Below are 18,285 nucleotides of genomic sequence, written 5' to 3'. Positions count from 1 at the left end.
AAGAAAAATAAAGAAATCCCTAAGGTAGATGAGAAATCTAACCAAAGAGGTGCGAGACCTCTGTAGACTAAATGTTAAAATCGGATTTAAAGTCTTTAAAGACTATCTAAATAAATAGAAATAGATCATGATCATGGATGGTACAACAAATATATCAGTTCTCCCCCAATTAATCTTAGAATCAATACTATTCCAGTCATTCCGCCAACAGAGGTTTTTAAGCAGCTTGCTAAGCTATTCTAAAATATATGTGGAATTTCAAAGGTTCAAGAATATCTAGAAGTCTTCTACAAAAGAAGATAAACTTGCTCTGCTAGATATCAAGACTTATGATAAAACTATGGTAATGAAGGAAGTGTTACAATGGTATTGGGATAGACAAATTGAGACAGAGTTCCCAAATATATACATGCATATATACAAATTTGACCTATGCCAAAGGTCTTGTTATAGATAAGTGGGGAAATGAAAACTGTTCCATCAGTGGTATTCATATAATTGACTAGCAAAATAGAAAAAAGTTAGGTCTCTACCTTATGCTATACACAAACATTTGCAGGTTAATTCAAGACCCAATTGCACAAAACAAAAATACTTTTTGAAGACAAGTGGAATATCTTCATGACCATGAGGTGAAGAAGGACTTTTTAAATCAGAAAAAAACACAAAACACAAAAGAACACTCACTTCATTTAAGTCTTTGCTTAAATAAAAACTCCTCTGAGAGGTCTTCCTTAAGCATTCTATCTATAATGCTCTGATCGTTAACCTGCTTTATTTTTTCACTTGCACTTCTACAGCTGACGTTATTTATTCGTTTAGCTTTTGGGGCGCCTAAACTGAAATATGCACTCAATAAGAGGCCGGGGCTTTGTTTACTGCAAGGCCCCCAGTTTCTAGAATACCTAGTATAGGAGTGATGTCTGTAACACGACAACATAAGATGTTCCTCCTTTTCATCCGCCTTTTATAAATGAGTGAATTAGATATCCGTACATGAATAAGAGTCCCTTTGTGGGGTTTCTGCAGTTTGCAGCTGTAGCTCTCAGGGACCCAGGAGGAATCTTGCGCACCAGTGCATCTGGTAGGAGATAGAGAAACCTCCCTATAAGCTGCAGAACTAATGAAGCCAGTAAGGCTGCCTGGGCCCCTTTCCTGGCTGTGGGACCAGAATCCGGTGAGTGTGAATCAGGCAGGTACGCGCCCATGACAGACAACTTGCAGAAGTCCAGCCCTCCCAAAGAGAGATGCCAACACACCATTAGAGAAAAAAAGAACAAAGAAAACAAACAAACGAAAAAAGAAACAGGAGTTTGGTCACAGCGGAAGCAGTAGGAGAAACTTTTCCCAGCACCACCCCACCTCCAAGAAGGTGGTTATCAGGCTGATTTATGTGGCAGAGATATCTCTTCCTTGGAGAAAGAGGAGCATGAGAGCGCCCTACTGCCTTCGCTGGGTGGGACTTGGCTGGAGAAACCCATTTCTCTCCACTGGCACCTGGAGTACTAAGGTGGGAGCTTGCAGCTAGGGGCTGGGAGGACTTTGAAATAGAAGTAGATAAGAATTTCAAATGGCCTTAAAGGGACTGCACTCAGCAGAAAGTCTGCCCACATGCCTTTGGGAGTGCCACTCCCGAGATCTCCCTACTAGGACTGTGGGCACCCCTAACTCACCAAGTGCCAAACCCACACCTCCCTCCCACTCTGCTGCCAGCTCCCTGTGCACACTTCTGGTCAAGGAGAGTGAGCTCTAGTAGACAGACCATGTGGATGGGCAAGGGAGAAACCACAAGCTTGAGCTATAGCGTCGCCTTCTGGAAAACAAAAGAGAGGCTTCTGATAGCCAGCCTGGTGAGTTATAAGAACCAGAAAAGACATGAAAGCTCAGTTAAGGTGCTTTCTGCTACTTCAAATGCAAAAAGCAGAAACACGTGACTACAACCAATATGGAAAAGTCAAGGGAATATGGCATCACAAAAAGACGATGGTAATTCTCCAGCAGCTGAGCTCAATGGCGCGGAATATTGCGATCTAACTGATAAAGAATTCAAAATAGTATTAAGAAATTCAGCGAGCCACAGGAAAACTCAGAAAGGCAATTTAGTGAAATCATAAATAAAATTAATGAATGGAAGGAGTACTCTAACAAAGAGAATGAAATTATAAAAAGAGCCAAACAGAAATACTGGAACTAAAGTATTCAACGAATGAGATGAGGAGTGTAACACAGAACATGTGTAGCAGAGCAGACCATGTAGAAGAAAGAGTAAATGACTTGGAGGATAGGAATCTAGAAATAATACAATTAGAAGAGGACGTGAAACTAAGATTTAAAAGAGTGATGAAAGCCTATAAGAGCTAGCAGATTCTATCACAAAAACAAATATCTGAATAATTGGGCTACAGAAGGAGAGGAGAGGGAGAAGGGGTCAGGGACTTTGTTTAAAGAAATAATAGTTGAGAACTTCCCAGGCCTGGGGACAGACTTAGACGTACGACTCCATAAAGCTAAAAGAACACCTATTATCTCAATGTAAAAGGACTTCCTCCAAGACACATTGTAATGAAACTGTCAAAAATCAGTGATAGGGCTGCTCTGGTGGCACAGTGGTTGGGAACCCGCCTGCCAATGCAGGGGACACGGGTTCGAGCCCTGGTCTGGGAAGATCCCACGTGCCGCGGAGCAACTAAGCCTGGGCGCCACAACTACTGAGCCTTCGAGCCACAACTACTGGGCCTGCGTGCCTAGAGCCCGTGCTCTGCGACAGGAGAGGCCACCGCAGTGAGAAGCCCACACACTGCAACGAAGAGCAGCCCCCGCTCGACGCAACTAAAGAAAGCCCGTGTGCAGCAACGAAGACCCAGTGCAGCCCTAAATAAATAAATACATAAATAAATTAATTTTAAAAAATCAGTGATAAAGAAATTATCTTAAAGCACATCAGGGGAAAAAAGAAAGTAAGGCACAGAGGAACCCCATTAGGCTGTCAGCTGATTTCTCAGCAGAAACTCTACAGGCCAGGAGAGGGTAGAATGACATATTCAAAGTGTTGAAAGATTAAAATTGCCAGCCAAGAATAGTGTATGCAACAAAGTTACCTTTCAGATAAGAAGGAGAAATAAAGGCTTTCCCAGACAAAAGGTGAGGGAGTTCACCGCAGGTAGACCTGCCTTGCAAGAAATGCTGAAAGGAGTTCTTCCAGCTGGAATGAAAAGATACTGCTCAGCAACAGGACAACATACGAAAGTATACAATACACTGGAGATGGAGAAACACAGGCAGTTTGATCCAGAGAGTTGTAACTCCATGTTAGGGGGGATGTGTTACCCACTCAACTATAGTGTAAAAGTTAAAGGCAAAGAGTAGTAAAAAGAACTATAGCTACTATAAATCATTAATGAATATACAACATAAAAAGAGGTAAGTTGTAACATCAGTAACATCAGTTGTAATATCAGTAATATGAGTAATATAAGATGGAGGAGTAAAAGATGGAGCCTTCACAGGCTTTCACGGATGAGTTGCGACAGCTGGTAAGCCTAAAATGGATTGTTTCATCTATACGATTTTTAATGTAATTTACAAAGTTACCACGAAACAAAAGTCTGTATAGAATGGATTCACAAAGACAGAGAAAGGGAAAACAACACACCAACATGGAAAATAATCAATTTACGGAAGTAGACGTAGAAGGAGAAAGAAACAATGGAAATACAAAGCAACCAGAGAGCCATTAATAAGATGGCATTAGTGTGCCCTTACATATCAATAATTACTCTAAATGTAAATGGATTGAATTCGCCATTCTAAAGGTATGGAGTGGTTAGGTGGATTAAAACACAAGACCCAACTGTATGCTGCCTACAAGAGACCCATTTCAGATTTAAGGATACGTGTAGACTCCAACTGTAATTAGAATGATGTGCTACATTCCCTATTTGAAAATAGGCAATCTGAGTTAGGTGTTTTTTTTTTTTTTTTTTCCTGATAATACAGATCATTTCACTTAAAATCCTTAAAGACTTTTAAAAAATATGTGATTGATTGTAGCTCAGTTCTCCCTTTCTCCCTCTTCCTCCTCTAAACAAACCAGCAGGCAGCTGAATGGTACAGCACATAACTGTCTGTTCTTAAATTCATAAACCTTCCCACACTTGTAAAATTAAGCTCTTGACCCACTGCAGAGTTTGATGAGCAGAGGCCAGTTGCTACGGGAATAAAGAAAAATGCAACTGAAAAAGAATCCAGTCCCAGAGCTTGTGGTTCCTAGTATCTCATATCCCTGAGTAGCTGAGATTTTTTTTTAAATGTAAAGGTTTAAATGAAAGTAAAATTCTTGTCTGAATACCAATGCCTTTTATTCAGACTTTCTGTTAGCACTTCTCTGCTGTTAAACCAAAACATAGGTCAGGAACTGGTTGCTTGTGTGTATCGCTGGGAAGTAGGAGGTAGTGTTGAATTGTGGAAGAGCATGTTCGAATCCTTTGAGAGGTATTTAAGCCTAGTGCTAAATTCCCTCGCTCCTGCACCACTTCCTTCCCCCTCAAGCTGTGTAGCCACTGTAGTGATGGGAAGTGGTATCTCTCAAGCATATTGGGGCAGATAGAAGGTTGAGAATGATATTCTCAATGCTTATATGTATATGTGAATTTAAAATGGCTTTCGGAAATGAATGCTTAGAGGGATACCAAATACGCAGACCCATATTTATACTGTGCACATAGACACAAACACACGCACAAAATTCAGTATATGTAAATGTTTACCTAAATGAAAAATAGTGTTACAAATGCAGCTGGATTTTTTCCTGTGAGGATGAACACTGTGATTGTGAAGAAAAAAATATGTATATACGCTTTTTATGTGTAGCGAGTAAATTCCACAGACCACAAATTTTAAAATGTGCTCATATGTAATGTTCTTCATTTGCTCTCGTTGGACTTAATTTCATATTTAAACCCAATGGGCCTTGCAGCCAGAATACGGCTTGATAGTGGAAACCTAATCCCTGTCTGTTCAGTACAAACTCCATTAAAATCGCTGTTTTCTGTGTTTATTCTCACCTTTAAGTTTTGATTCAAAGGTCATCTTCTCCAAGCTGTCTTTCTCTACCTCTTTAAAATTGCACCCTATTTTAAATTGTACTTCCTCTCATGCTTCCTTTTCTACTTAATTTTTCCTCACGACACTTATATCCTCTGACATACTATTATTTTATGTTTATTTTGTTTATTGCCTGATTCCTCATCTAAACGTAATTTCTATAAAGATACAGATTGTTTGTCCATGTTATTCAGTGCTATTAGTTCCTAGAACAGGGCCTGAAATATTCGACTACAGAATGAATATTTGTTAAGTTTGAATTCAAGGTGTACCCCCCCATCTTACTCCCAGGGCTATACGTCTGTTTTGGACACTCACCTGATGGGGAGGGGACATTGGATCGTTGGGCATTCTGTTTTGAGTTTGCTCTCAGGGGCTGAATTATATCAAAGAAAACTAGAGCCAGACAGAAGTTAAAGCCATAAACGCAAATTTTATTCCAGAACTGTTGCAATAGGGGAAGAGAGACCTCAGTATTCGCATATAGCAAGAACAAGCGGGGATTTGTAGCTCAGGACCAGAGTGGGGGACAGTGGATGGAAAATTACTACGCGGAAGCATTAAGGAAAAGGGGGATTCTGGTAAAACCAACTTGATAGGGTTCTTGCTGAAGGCAGACCAGAGTGATAGGATATCAAAGGCGGGGGATGAAGAGTGGGGTCAGAGGTCACAGGTGGGGGATTTCCATTAACTTGACCTAGCAGGATTCTTGCTGAAACTGGACGAAGCGGAACAAGGACAGAGCCCAAGGTCAGAGGCCAGAAAGAGGGCTCAGAGGAGCCTGACTCAAGTTTGGCCAAAGGGAAGTCTTTGTTAGTTGTCTTCATTCGTCTCTGCTGGCATCTTGCGGATCTCGGGTGGCCTCAGCCTGCAGCAGCTCGAAGCAGGATTTCGATTCCTGGCCAGAGACTGAAGTCGGGCTGTGGCAGTGAGCGCTGAATCCTAACCACTAGACCAGCGGTCAGTGACAAGGCCCCTGGCCCATCAGCTTTGTAGAAATGAATTCCCTCAAAGAGATGGAAAGTAGTGAAACAGGTAAAATGTTTATTAGGAGGAAAAAGGGTACGTGTGAATAGACTCCCACGGGCAGACGCAGAGAAAGAGTCGTGCCCCCGTGGTAGTTTGAATCACTTATATGGGACATTTCTTCCGGGTTTGCTGTGGCCAATCATCTTGCTTTGCCTGGTTCTGAGTCTGTATTTGGTTCAACTCAGGGTCCTCCCCTGTGTGTGTGCGTGCGTCTCTTAGCCAACATGGATTCTAGCGAAGAGGCCTATGGGTATGTTGACATCACCTACCATGGGGTGGCGCGCCCTCCCTTTTTGATCTCTGAGGAGCCTTGCCGTGCATGTGTAGTTGAGAAGGCCTCCTTGGCTTCGAGAATGAGGAAAATGTGGTCTCTCTACGTTTTTATCTGGGCAGGGCTCAGGTCCCCTGACTATCCTCCTTCTCTTGTCTTCATCTTGGAGTACCTGTCCACAGGGGACAGATTCCAGCTGCTCGGCCTGGGGCCCATCTATCTCCTGCCTCATTATGGGATGCGTGTTTTCCTGCCTGATCTTTGGACCACACGCTGGGACCCTCCGCATCTCTTTTTGAGTCCTCCAGGTCCTTGCTCTGCTTTTAGCTTCACTCATGCCTCTTTAAGAGGAGGCTGGAAACCTGGGAATGCTCCCTCTGGCAACTTGGGGACTGCAGTGTCTTGGTGGAGGGAGGAGGGAAGGTTGCCTGACAGCCTACACTTGGTTTGTTGCCAAATCTGTTTTCCTGAAACTGTGCTGCACAAGGGTTGAGGTGTGGGAGATTCTGGAACCTGGCCATTCTCCTGGGTCCAATCTGGTAAGCAAGACAGAAGTTCCCCTCAGCTCTGGATCTGTCTGGTCTCCATCTGGGCAGGGGGGGAGAGCCCTGGCTTCCCTCCAGCTCTCCTCTCCTCCAGGCTCTGGAACATTCAGCCTGTCTGGGGCTGGACAGACTGGACTCTTTATCTGGTCTCCTTTTATGTTCCGACACATCAGGGCCTTGCGCTTTTGGTATCCATAAGTAGAGCTTTTAATATCAGAAGGCCTTTCTCTAAAGACTGTTGTCTCTGCAGTGAATTTTCAAAGCCTATTTTAAAAATCCAAAAGCCAAGAATGGCTTTTTTTTTTGTCTCTCTTGAAATGATCCTCTCTTGGTTTTGTTTCAAACAGGCTGTGAGGTACAGGAAGGCCTTGGGTTAAACAAGGAATTAGTGGTGGGGGACACACAGGGCATATCATCATATTACACATTTATTTAAAAACAAAACCAAGAAATGTAGTAGAAGAAATAGATCCCTGCCCTTTTCCCTTCTAATTTCCACACTGAAATTATTCTCCTGTATTTGTTTTCTGGAGAAGAGTTTTTGAATATTCCCTATCTCCTTTCTGTGAGAATGTCAGCGCAGTATTCATTTTTGATAGATGTGCTTCCAGCAAAACTTGTTCTTAATGTCTCTGGTGTGCAGTCATCTGAGATTTTCCCCATTTGTTCCAAGGTACTTGAAGCGCTGATTTGGTTTTGAAATTTACAGCTAACATCCACTGAACTTGGACATAATCTTTTCATGTTTACCGTGCATCTTTCACAACGTAATGACTTCCAAGCTTCATTTAACCTGATTCATACTCAACAAGTAAGCTCGAGAGGTGAGAGAGGCTGGAAAAAAAGAAAAGGCTCGTTCCTTAGTGTTTTGGGTATTCTGCCACATTTTTGTTGCACCACTTAAATTGGCCCTTAAGTGATATTCTACCGAACACCTTTTTCAAAGGCTCATTTAGAATTCCTGCTTAGAAAAAAATGTGGGTCAGGTGGGAATGAAGCACAAAACTGAATTGCTGCTTCACATGGCAGTTCCTCAGTAGGGCCAAGGATTATCAACTTTTTGTTTACAGCTTTGGTAATTGGATGCAAACGAAACTGGCAGTTTGCCAGGAGGGCTTTCTTTTTTTTTCAGGCAAAGACTATTTAAAAAGAAATTTTACTGTAAGAAAACTGACGCCCAGAGAGTTTATGTCATTTGTTAATCTCACTTTTAAAATATTATTGCATTATTGGGCTTCCCTGGTGGCGCAGTGGTTGAGAGTCTGCCTGCCGACGCAGGGGACACGGGTTCGTGCCCCGGTCCGGGAGGATCCCACATGACGCGGAGCGGCTGGGCCCGTGAGCTATGGCCGCTGAGCCTGCACGTCCCGAGCCTGTGCTCCGCAACGGGAGAGGCCACAACAGTGAGAGGCCTGCGTACCGCAAAAAAAAAAAAAAAAAAAATTATTGCATTATATACCACATCAAAATAAAACTAAGAGCTAATAACTACAAAAGAACGTTGATGTTTTGGAAATGAACGTATTGAATGTGTTTGTTTAATACCATATATATTCCTCATAACCTAAATTTACAAAATGATTGTTAGCACTGCAACTTTGCATATTAAAGTAAGGGAAGTAAAAAACTACACCTACTAGGGAAATAGATGGCAGAAGAAAGAGATCTATTAGCTGATTGTGGCAGAATTTTCCCAGAAAGCTTGAGAAGGTAGACTGTAATACATAGATGTCTTTAATATGAGCTATATATATTTTGTATTAATGTAATTACTAATGACATACCTTTTCTCTATTATTTGGCCTACAGAATTCTACTTCCCAAGAATTGTTGTAGCAGTCTTTCCTTTATTACTTTTAAATCTCTGGAAATCAATCTGAAGCTTTACTTGGAACCATTTAGCTTCCAAGATTCACATCAGTCACATTTTATTCAAAAGCTTTGTTCTTTGTTCATTTTCAATCACAAAAAGAAAATAATTTATATTAGTAGTTAGTTGATCTTTATGTACCTAATTAACTTGTATTAATAAGATGAAATGGACATTATTTGCTGAAGTACATTTATGCGCTTTTTAAAAATCTCATTTTGGTATAATGATTTGATACTTTGTCATGTCTCACATAAAGAAAAATGGTCTTGTAAATCCTCATTGATGCCACTGGTTAAAGCATTCATGATGTCATCATTTTTATCAACCTACTGAGGTTGAAGTCTATTAATTTCAAAGATATTTGTGTTTTTACTATAGAATATGAAGTGAAACAGTGTGGAAATAAGGTTCAGGTGAAATGGGAATTAGTAACTTTAATTTGGATGGGACTATTGACCATTTAAAAGAACCACTTTAAATTCTTTCTTGCACAGGACTATGAAGAAAAGCAAGTAAACTGAATCGTAGTCTACATCTGAAAATGAGTGTGAACTAATTATTGTGTTATTTCAAATCAATAGATGCAAATGTGTCTCCGTAGATTTTCCTTGTGATCACAAATTGAAGCAACATTAGTAGATATTCTGTATAGGAAGAGGAAAATTTAGAAAATAAAGAGAAATGCTTATGCCAATATTATCATATATACATATATATATACTATAGACATATAGTAGAATGTGTAGTTCTACTATAGATTAGTAAAACTTATCTATAATTTTTTATAGAAAATAACCCTCAAAAATTCCTCCCCATGCCATGTAAGACATGGCTGGCAAGTCTACCATTAGAATGGGTTGCAGGGGAAGGATCTTTCCTCTTTTAGAGGGCATATATCCCTCACTGAGGTAGCATAGGCTCTAGTCAACTATTCATAGATTAGCTTCCAAACTTGACCGTATGTGTATCCTCTGCGACAGGTAGGAGGAATTAGGACCACTGGAAAACGAGAGAAAAAAGAGAATTGTGTACTGTTATGCTACCGTGTGCTGGGTTATTGTGGGGAAAGTCAAGAGGAAGGTGAGAAATAGAGGTGGGAAGATGGGAGAGTACAAAAGACCAAGTTGTTTTTTTTTTTCCCCAATTGAAGTGTAGTTGATTTACAGTGTCCTGCCAGTCTCTGCTGTACAGCAAAGTGACTCAGTTATACACATATATACATTCTTTTTTTGTATTTTTTTCCATTATGGTTTATCACAGGATATTGCGTGTAGTTCTCTGTGCTGTACAGTAGGACCTTGTTTATCTATTCTGTATATAATTGTTTACATCTATTAACCAAAAACTCCCAACCCTCCCTCTCCCTCCCCCCTCCCCCTTGGCAACCACAGTCTGTTCTCTGTGTCCACGATTCTGTTTCTGTTTTCGTAGATAGGTTCATTTGTGCCATATTTTAGATTCCACATATAAGTGATATCATATGGTATTGGTCTTTCTCTTTCTGACTTACTTCACTTAGTATGATAATCTCTAGTTGCATCCATGTTGCTGCAGATGGCATTATTTCATTTTTTTATGGCTGAGTAGTATTCCATTGTATATATGTACCACATCTTCTTTATCCATTCATCTGTCGATGGACACTTAGGTTGTCTCCATGTTTTGGCTATTGTGAACAGTGCTGCTATGAACAAAGGGTTGCATGTATCTTTTTGAATTACAGTTTTGTCCAGGTATATGCCTGGAGTGGGATTGCTGGATCATATGGTAATTCTGTTTTTAGTTTTCTGAGGAACCTCCAGACTGTTTTCCATAGTGAGTGTACCAATTTATATTCCCACCAACAATATATAGGAGGGTTCCCTTTTCTCCACATTCTCTCCAACATTTGTTATTTGTAGACTTTTTAATGATGGCCATTCTGACCGGTATGAGGTGTAGTTTTGATTTGCATTTCTCTAATACTTAATGATGTTGAGCATCTTTTCATTTGCTTACTGGCCAGCTGTATGCAAAAGACCAAATTCTTTATCATTACCCCCAACCCTGCTTCTAGCAAATAATGTTAAACTTGGAAATTAGACGATGATGGCTTGATCACCTCTTGGTGCATTTGAAATGCATTGAGAGCTCTTTCTTGAAGAAATTATTTTCTGAGTGAGAACTTGTATAGAGGCTGTGCTTACAGTTGACAGATTTGTCCATTTAAACATCAGAATCCTATAAAATACAGTGATTTGTGTGAGTGATTACAGAAATCCCATGTGGCTTCTTTATAGAAAAACAAAGAAAAAATATTGTTAATTACCCAAACATACAGAGTTCTGATTTAAAACAGAACAAAATTTCGTCAATAAATTTAGCTCGTGGATGTAAATGAAGTGACATAAGGTGGTAATTAGCCATAATTTTTGCACTTGCCGGGCCAATCTGATCTATTTAAACCAAACAAAATGTTCTCTAAAACTTTTGCCTGTAGATAAATCATTTATAAAATAGAAGATGCCTTATAATGAAGAAGGAGTATTTAAGGTAAAGTCAACTTTACTCAACCTTAAATTATTTATTGCTGTCATACATGGATTCCTTTAACAAATTTTTATTGAATATCTACCACGTATCAGGCACTATTCTAGGAGCAAAGCAGTTCAGCTCCCTGCTGTTAAGGAGCTTACCTTGTAATCAGGCTAGCCATAGCCCAGAATAATTAGAAGAAGAAAGATTATATATAGTTTCTTAAAGACCATTTTCTCATGCTCTGATAATTTCTTAAACTTAGCTTAATTATCTGGTGAATTTTCTTTACTTTGTTTGCACCAAAGGAGAATCTTTGAGATGAAGATGGATATCTCTTTATATTAATGCTGTAAATAAAGTTAATTCTTTCAAAAACTGTAGACTGAAAGGCTGCTCTCTGCCAGGTACTCTTTTAAGTATAATGACAATTAGAAAAATGGATCAGAAGCAGATCCTGACCTCAAAACATAGTTGATTGTAGGGGACACAACAATGACAGAGAATGAAAGAGAAGCAACTGTACAACAGACTTTGTGCCAGTCTCTCTAGTTAAATAGATGAGACAGCTCTGTGTGTGTGTGTGTGTGTGTGTGTGTGTGTGTGTGTGTGTGTGTGTGTGTGTTTGTAGCAGAGCAGTCCTATTGCCCTAATACATGTTTGTTGAAAACCTTTTATTTTCAATTTGCTATTTCTCCCAAAAGGTTAAAACTTACACTTATTTTAATACTTTTCCTCTCCGGCTCAGAGTGTGGAGATAGTCTCTGGTATGAGTTCCCTAAAATCCAGGCCTTAATCACATTTTATTTTATTTTTTTTGTGTGATTACATGCCTGGTATTTCCTAGTGTCTGTCTTATCATGAGGCTTCCTAAATTATGTAACTAGGAATAGCAGTAGGGAAATAATGTATAAATGCATTAAACTTCCCCTGTAGAATAATGAATAGCTAGTATCTGAAAGCATATGCAGATTGATGAAATAAATATTACTTTAATATGACATGTAAATGTTGAAGAAAAATGAGGACTTAACAGGAAGAGAAATTTATCAGATGTTTTAATTACCGATACTTTGATTTATCCTGTAAAAAAAGCATCAGCTGTTTGGAACACAAACAAAGATAAGTCCTTCTCAACTTTGAGAGACAGGTGTTGCCTCGTTTCTGTTTTATTGGTGTGAAAATGAAAACATAAAGTTCGTGTGGCCTTTGCACCAGATGAGTTTTTAGCTTAAGTGCAAGGGGCTCAGGCTTGCTGGACACATTACCACTGGTCACCCCTGTGGTTTATGGAACAATAAGAATTAGGAACAATTGGACTTAACAGGCTGTTATAGGGATTTTTCAACCTTGACTTTTCTGGACAGGCCCATTATATATTTCTTTGGCTCTGCTTTGTAGTTACCAGCTGACAAGTGGATACAAGCCTGCCCCGATGGACCTGAGCTTTATCAAGCTCACCCCATCTCAGGAAGCGATGGTGGACAAGTTGGCGGAAAATGCTCATAACGTGTGGGCCCGGGATCGAATCCGGCAGGGCTGGACCTATGGCATCCAACAGGTACGTGGGAATTTAGCTCTACAGCACGTACTCTGAGATTGATTTAAGTGGGAATTAGTATAATTTGTAACAGGAGAGATTAAGTAATGACCATTGTAAAACTCACATCATATAGATATCTTTAATGTACATATGCACAGGAACGCCTGATTCAAGAAGTCAGGCCACCCCAAGTCTTGTTGTTATCATGAGGGGCACAGTGAATATTACCAGACCAGTGATTTATAACGTGGTTTTGTGGCATTTCTCTCTCTGAGATTGTATTTTAGGAGAAGCTTTTGAAATACGAGAAGTTCGAGATAAACTAATAATAGAAGAGGTCCACAATTCCTTATTTGTTTGTGTATTTATTTATTTTTGGCTGCGTTGGGTCTTTGTTGCTGCGCGCGGGCTTTCTCTAGTTGCAGCGAGCGGGGTCTACTCTTTGTTGCGGTGCACGGGCTTCTCATTGCAGTGGCTTCTCTTGTTGCGGAGCATGGGCTCTAGGCCCATGGGCTTCAGTAGTTGTTACACGCGGGCTCAGTAGTTGTGGCTCACAGGCTCTAGAGCGCAGGCTCGGTAGTTGCGGCACACGGGCTTAGTTGCTCCGCAGCATGTGGGATCTTCCCGGACCAGGGCTCGAACCCGTGTCCCCTGCATTGGCAGGCGGATTCTTAACCACTGCGCCACTAGGGAAGTCCCACAATTCCTTATTTAACACCCTTGGGACCAGATGAATTTCAGAATCCAGCTATTTCTTGGTTTTCAGAATGGTGATACATTGATCATGTTACACAGTGCCCTCAGCAGGGCAGCAGACTATATATAAATTATTCTTTGTTCAGCAATGTAGGCTGATGATACCAAGAGGGGTAAGTAAAGATTATCCACCGCCTTGCATCAATTCAGATCATTTTTGTCACCAACAGAGTTTTTGTTAAACTTAGTATAAAACCGACTTTTCTGAGTTTTCTGGATTTCAGAATCATGAATTTCTATTAATGGTTGCACTCACAGGAAGAACTAGCAGTCATTGGGTCTGTATTGAGATGGCAAAGCAGAGCAAATTTAGCCTTGCCTCTTAGTGACTGTGTGACCTTGGGAACGCTACTTCAATTAATTTTCTCCGTGCCACTGTTTTCCTCCTCGCTGAATTTTTAAACTTCATTATGTAACTTATGTATAAGAAAGGCTACAGCAGTGCTTTTCACCTAACAAATCATATAGAATAGTTTGCTGTTATTGTAAGATGCCAGAGTCACTATGCCTCGAGTTTTACATCTATTTTCTTCTTTAACTCTTGCGACAGTTCCATGAAGGATGAACAGTTTTTATTGCCAATTCACATATGATGTACAGGGAGCTTGAGAACAATTTGTCCAGCACTCCCAGATGGCAGAACCAGGTTGGAATCAAGCCTTTTGACTCCAGAGCCCAAATTCTTCTCTTGCTTATCACAGTGATCCTTGCCAGCTCATGGTGGGCAGTGCCTTTACTTAAACATTTTTAGGAATAAACTGGATTATTACTTATAAGCTTAGGCCATGGTTCAGGATAAAGTCTACCTGTTGGTTTGAAAAATATGTTTCCAAAATTCTTCTTAACCGGTGACTTTTGTCATTTGCAAGGCTAAAGAAAACTCAGATAGCCTTGATTTACTTCATAAAATAAGCTATTTTTATATTGAATTAAACTGGTTGTAACTGATGAGATTGTCAGTACTCAGTCCACTTGAGCATAGTGTGTGTGTGTGTGCGTGTGCGTGTGCGTGTGTGCGTGTGTGTGTGTATGAACCTGAACCATATACCACGGGGGGATAAGGGGTCACATTTGCTCTCTGCCAAAGGAGCGCTCACTTGCCTTGCGGCCCGCATGACTCTGTGGGACAAACCAGAACCCCCGCTGTCTGCCTCTGCCTTGTGCATGAGGGTCCTCCTCATAAAAACACAGGGCTCTGTCTGATCTGGCCAGAGCTGTCCTTGGAACTGTTTCCCGTCCCCTCCCCCAGTTCCCACTCCATCCCTCCACCCCCTTCCCCACTGACAGAGCACACATTTGCTGGGTTGTCTGAAGGAGCGGTGTCTTTAATTTTTCATCACCCTCTCCTTAACATAGTCTGGTTCACAACTAGGTCGTAAACTCCTTGCCAGCAGGCATTTGCTTGAGGTCCCTCTTCTCTGCCTCTCCAGCACACCTGATTTCAAGCACTTGTGTACGTGGAAACCCCAGGGCAGCTCCTTTTCACAATCACATTCCCAGGACACCGTTTCCAGAGAGTGTGGTTCATCGGAGGCCTCTTAATTTCTCTACACGAAAAGTTGTGGGGCAGCAGCCAGTGTTGAAAGGGAGGGGTGCTGGGTAATGTGTCTTGAAGCTGCACTGGCAGTGCAGGCACTCTGTTTACGCTGCTTGTGTGTTTGGGGGTGGCTTCGGTGTGGGGTTCCCCATCAAGCAACCCAGATGATTTGGACACCAGGTGTCAGTAGATGGTCGTGTAGTCAGGATGAGGTATTTACTACAGATTTGCTAGAGAGGGGGAAGAAGAAATTAGGAAACAGTTTTCTTTGCTCTTCCCCGGCGAGAACAAACCCTGTCCACCACATACCATTTTTTTTTTTTTTTTTGGAGAAGGTTTGGGAATATCCACAGCCTCTTAGTTCTTCATGCTAAGGTAAATTGAGAATCGAGTATGCCTCCTAAAATACGGAAAGTTGGAGAAAACCTGCAGCAGTGAGTGAGTGGAAAGAAGTAACTTCTTAAATGTTAGAGCCCTAAAGACTCGCAGCCCATGGGAGGCATCTCCACCTCCCATGAGATTAAGTTTTGTACTTACTCGCACATTAGGTATCCTTTTCCAAGGTCGTAAGGTAGCCTGTCTTCTTGCTTGGTCAACACCATTTTAATCACGTTTTAAACTTGGGGCCTCTTTTGTAAAATACGAATTGTGAGGTTTGTAGCTATTTCAGTGTTCCTGGCATTACCTGCTTTCCCCAGTTGATGGAATCAACTTACATTTTTCCAAGCTATTTGAGGTCATGGGATGGCCGCCCATGCACTGAGTTTTCTCTGAAGAAGGCACAGCAGCCTGGTGTTGTCCTTTGGCTCAAAAATCAGGTGTCCGGTAATAATTAGGCTCTTCTTGTAACAAAGACCTGTCAGTCAACTTGGCAAGGAAGTGGTAGGTTCTCTTAAGTTAGCCCATTGCCTTGTGACCAGGGCAGATGGAAGATGATTACTGAGATCCTTCAAGTTGGCTTTTGTTACTGCTGTTATTTTTACGTTTTCTTCTCATGGAGAGGGCCCATTTAAATTGATGCAGTTACTCACTTGATTAAATCTTTCATACTGATAGTATTGCAGTAACTCCTGCAGCCTGGGAAGACAAAGGGAAGGTAGAAGGCACAGTATCTACCTTCGTATGCTTTATATTTCAATGTATTTGGTGGCTGTCTCATTGCCAAATGCTGTTGGTCACTCTTTGATGATCATGCACCTTTTTTTGCCTTCCTGTAGGATGTAAAGAACAGAAGAAACCCTCGCCTGGTTCCCTATGCCCTTCTAGATGACCGGACTAAGAAATCCAACAAGGACAGCCTCCGTGAGGCCGTGCGCACACTGCTGGGGTATGGCTACACCCTGGAGGCGCCCGATCAAGATCATGGTATTTTCATTTCGCTTTCTTCTCCTCTTGTTGCAAAATCACATAGTAAGTCCTTTAGAGCCAAATGCATGAATAAAAAGGGGGCGTGCAAGATAGACTCCTTCAGTCGAAGTATGTAATTTAGGCCAGGAGTTGAGAGCATTTTTTGTCTTGAAGGACACTTGGAGGATTAGCTCATCTTTCAGCAGAGTGGCTCCGGGCCGCACTGATTCCGCAGGGGGAAGAAGTGGGTTTACCTTCCCGAAGAGTCTGAGGGAGCAGTTAACTCCGTGATTCTGATACTGCCCCTCACTCCCACCTACCCCACCAGCTCTGCTTCAGAAGAGCTAGTTTTAGTTGTTTATGGGAGTAAACGTATAGTGGGAGCTAGTGTTTTCTAAACCTTCATTGTTTAGACTCTTACATATAGGCCATAGTAATTAATTAGTGCAATATTTTGCTTTAAGGAAAACACTCTAGAATAGGCACTCAATAAATATGTGTTGAATAAATGGATTTTTAAAGGGTCTATGAAGAACGTATTTCCTTTGAATAATACCTTTTAAGAATATGGTTTAAAATGGTTAACTCCTTAATCCTTTGCCTCCTGTACTTTGAGTTGGTGTTAATATCCATATTTTAAAGTTGCCAAAAATGACATGAGCGCTGCATGTTTCATTGTAGTGCCTGTATTTTTTGATAGAAAGTTTTAAAAATCTATGTCAGATATTCTCTAATGACTAATATTTTCAGTGTAGTATCTGTGTATAGGAATTCAATCTTAAATAGTAATGATAGGTAATATTTATATAGTGCTTATCATGTGTAACAAGTGTTTAGAAGACCTTTGCAATTATTGTTTAATCCTCACAGTAACTCTGTGAGGATGGTCTGTGTACTATGCTCATTTTACAGTTAAGGAAACAAATTCAGATACTTCCGTGTCTTCCCATTTACTAAATGGTAGAGGCAGGATCCCAGCCCCAGATGTCAGTCCTTTGAGTTGAGTCAGTATGTAGTTAGCATCTGGACAGTTCACTGTAGTTACTGAATCCTTACATTTGCTACAAATAAAATTAGATACCCATTTAATAACAATAATGTTCATAATCCTAATGTAACTTCTTACAATGTAACGTATCTTGAAGTCCGCTTTACAGCAACAAGTACTTGGTAGATCTTATTAGGAAGCAGATACTGCTAGATATGCAAGATACAGAAAATACCCCTGCCTTAAAGGGTGTGCAGTCCGCACGGCCCCTGGGATGGGTAAACAATAAAACCCTGCCAAGTCAAGACACAACAACTGGGAAGAGTTCTACAGCTGTCTGGTACAGAATAAGCCCTCAACGCGAATGGTTCTTTTTAAAATATTTTTAAAATGAGGTATAATATTTATATAATAGAATGCACAGATCTTCAGTTCAATTTGGTAAATTTTGACAGTTGTATACACGAGAGAAACCACCACCCAAACGAACATGGGGACCATTTTCTTCATCACAGAAAGTTCCCTCTGCCCCCGAAAAGTAACCACTTTCTAAATTCTATCATCACAGATTAATTTTGCCTCTTCTTATACTCTGCATAAATGTAATCACTATATATATATTTTTTATTTTTATTTTTTTTTGCGGTACGCGGGCCTCTTACTGCTGTGGCCTCTCCCGTTGCGGAGCACAGGCTCCGGACGCGCAGGCCCAGCGCCATGGCTCACGGGCCCAGACGCTCCGCGGCATGTGGGATTCTCCCGGACCGGGGCACGAACCC

General features: G+C 40.9%; 1 protein-coding gene across 1 annotated transcript in view; it reads left to right on the top strand.

The window, feature by feature from the left end:
• Positions 1-18,285, top strand: part of RYR2 (ryanodine receptor 2) — a 721,598-nt gene that overhangs the window by 419,991 nt on the left and 283,322 nt on the right. Inside the window, exons 26-27 of the mRNA XM_067710999.1 lie at positions 12,737-12,896; positions 16,389-16,536. Coding sequence (XP_067567100.1) covers positions 12,737-12,896; positions 16,389-16,536 — 308 coding nt within the window. The remainder of the gene's footprint in view (positions 1-12,736; positions 12,897-16,388; positions 16,537-18,285) is intronic.

The sequence above is a fragment of the Pseudorca crassidens genome, chromosome 16 (genome assembly GCF_039906515.1).
Source record: "Pseudorca crassidens isolate mPseCra1 chromosome 16, mPseCra1.hap1, whole genome shotgun sequence".
NCBI classification, from domain to species: Eukaryota; Metazoa; Chordata; class Mammalia; order Artiodactyla; family Delphinidae; genus Pseudorca; species Pseudorca crassidens.
Note: the sequence above shows the minus strand (reverse complement) of the source record. Positions and strands in the feature narration are given on the sequence as shown.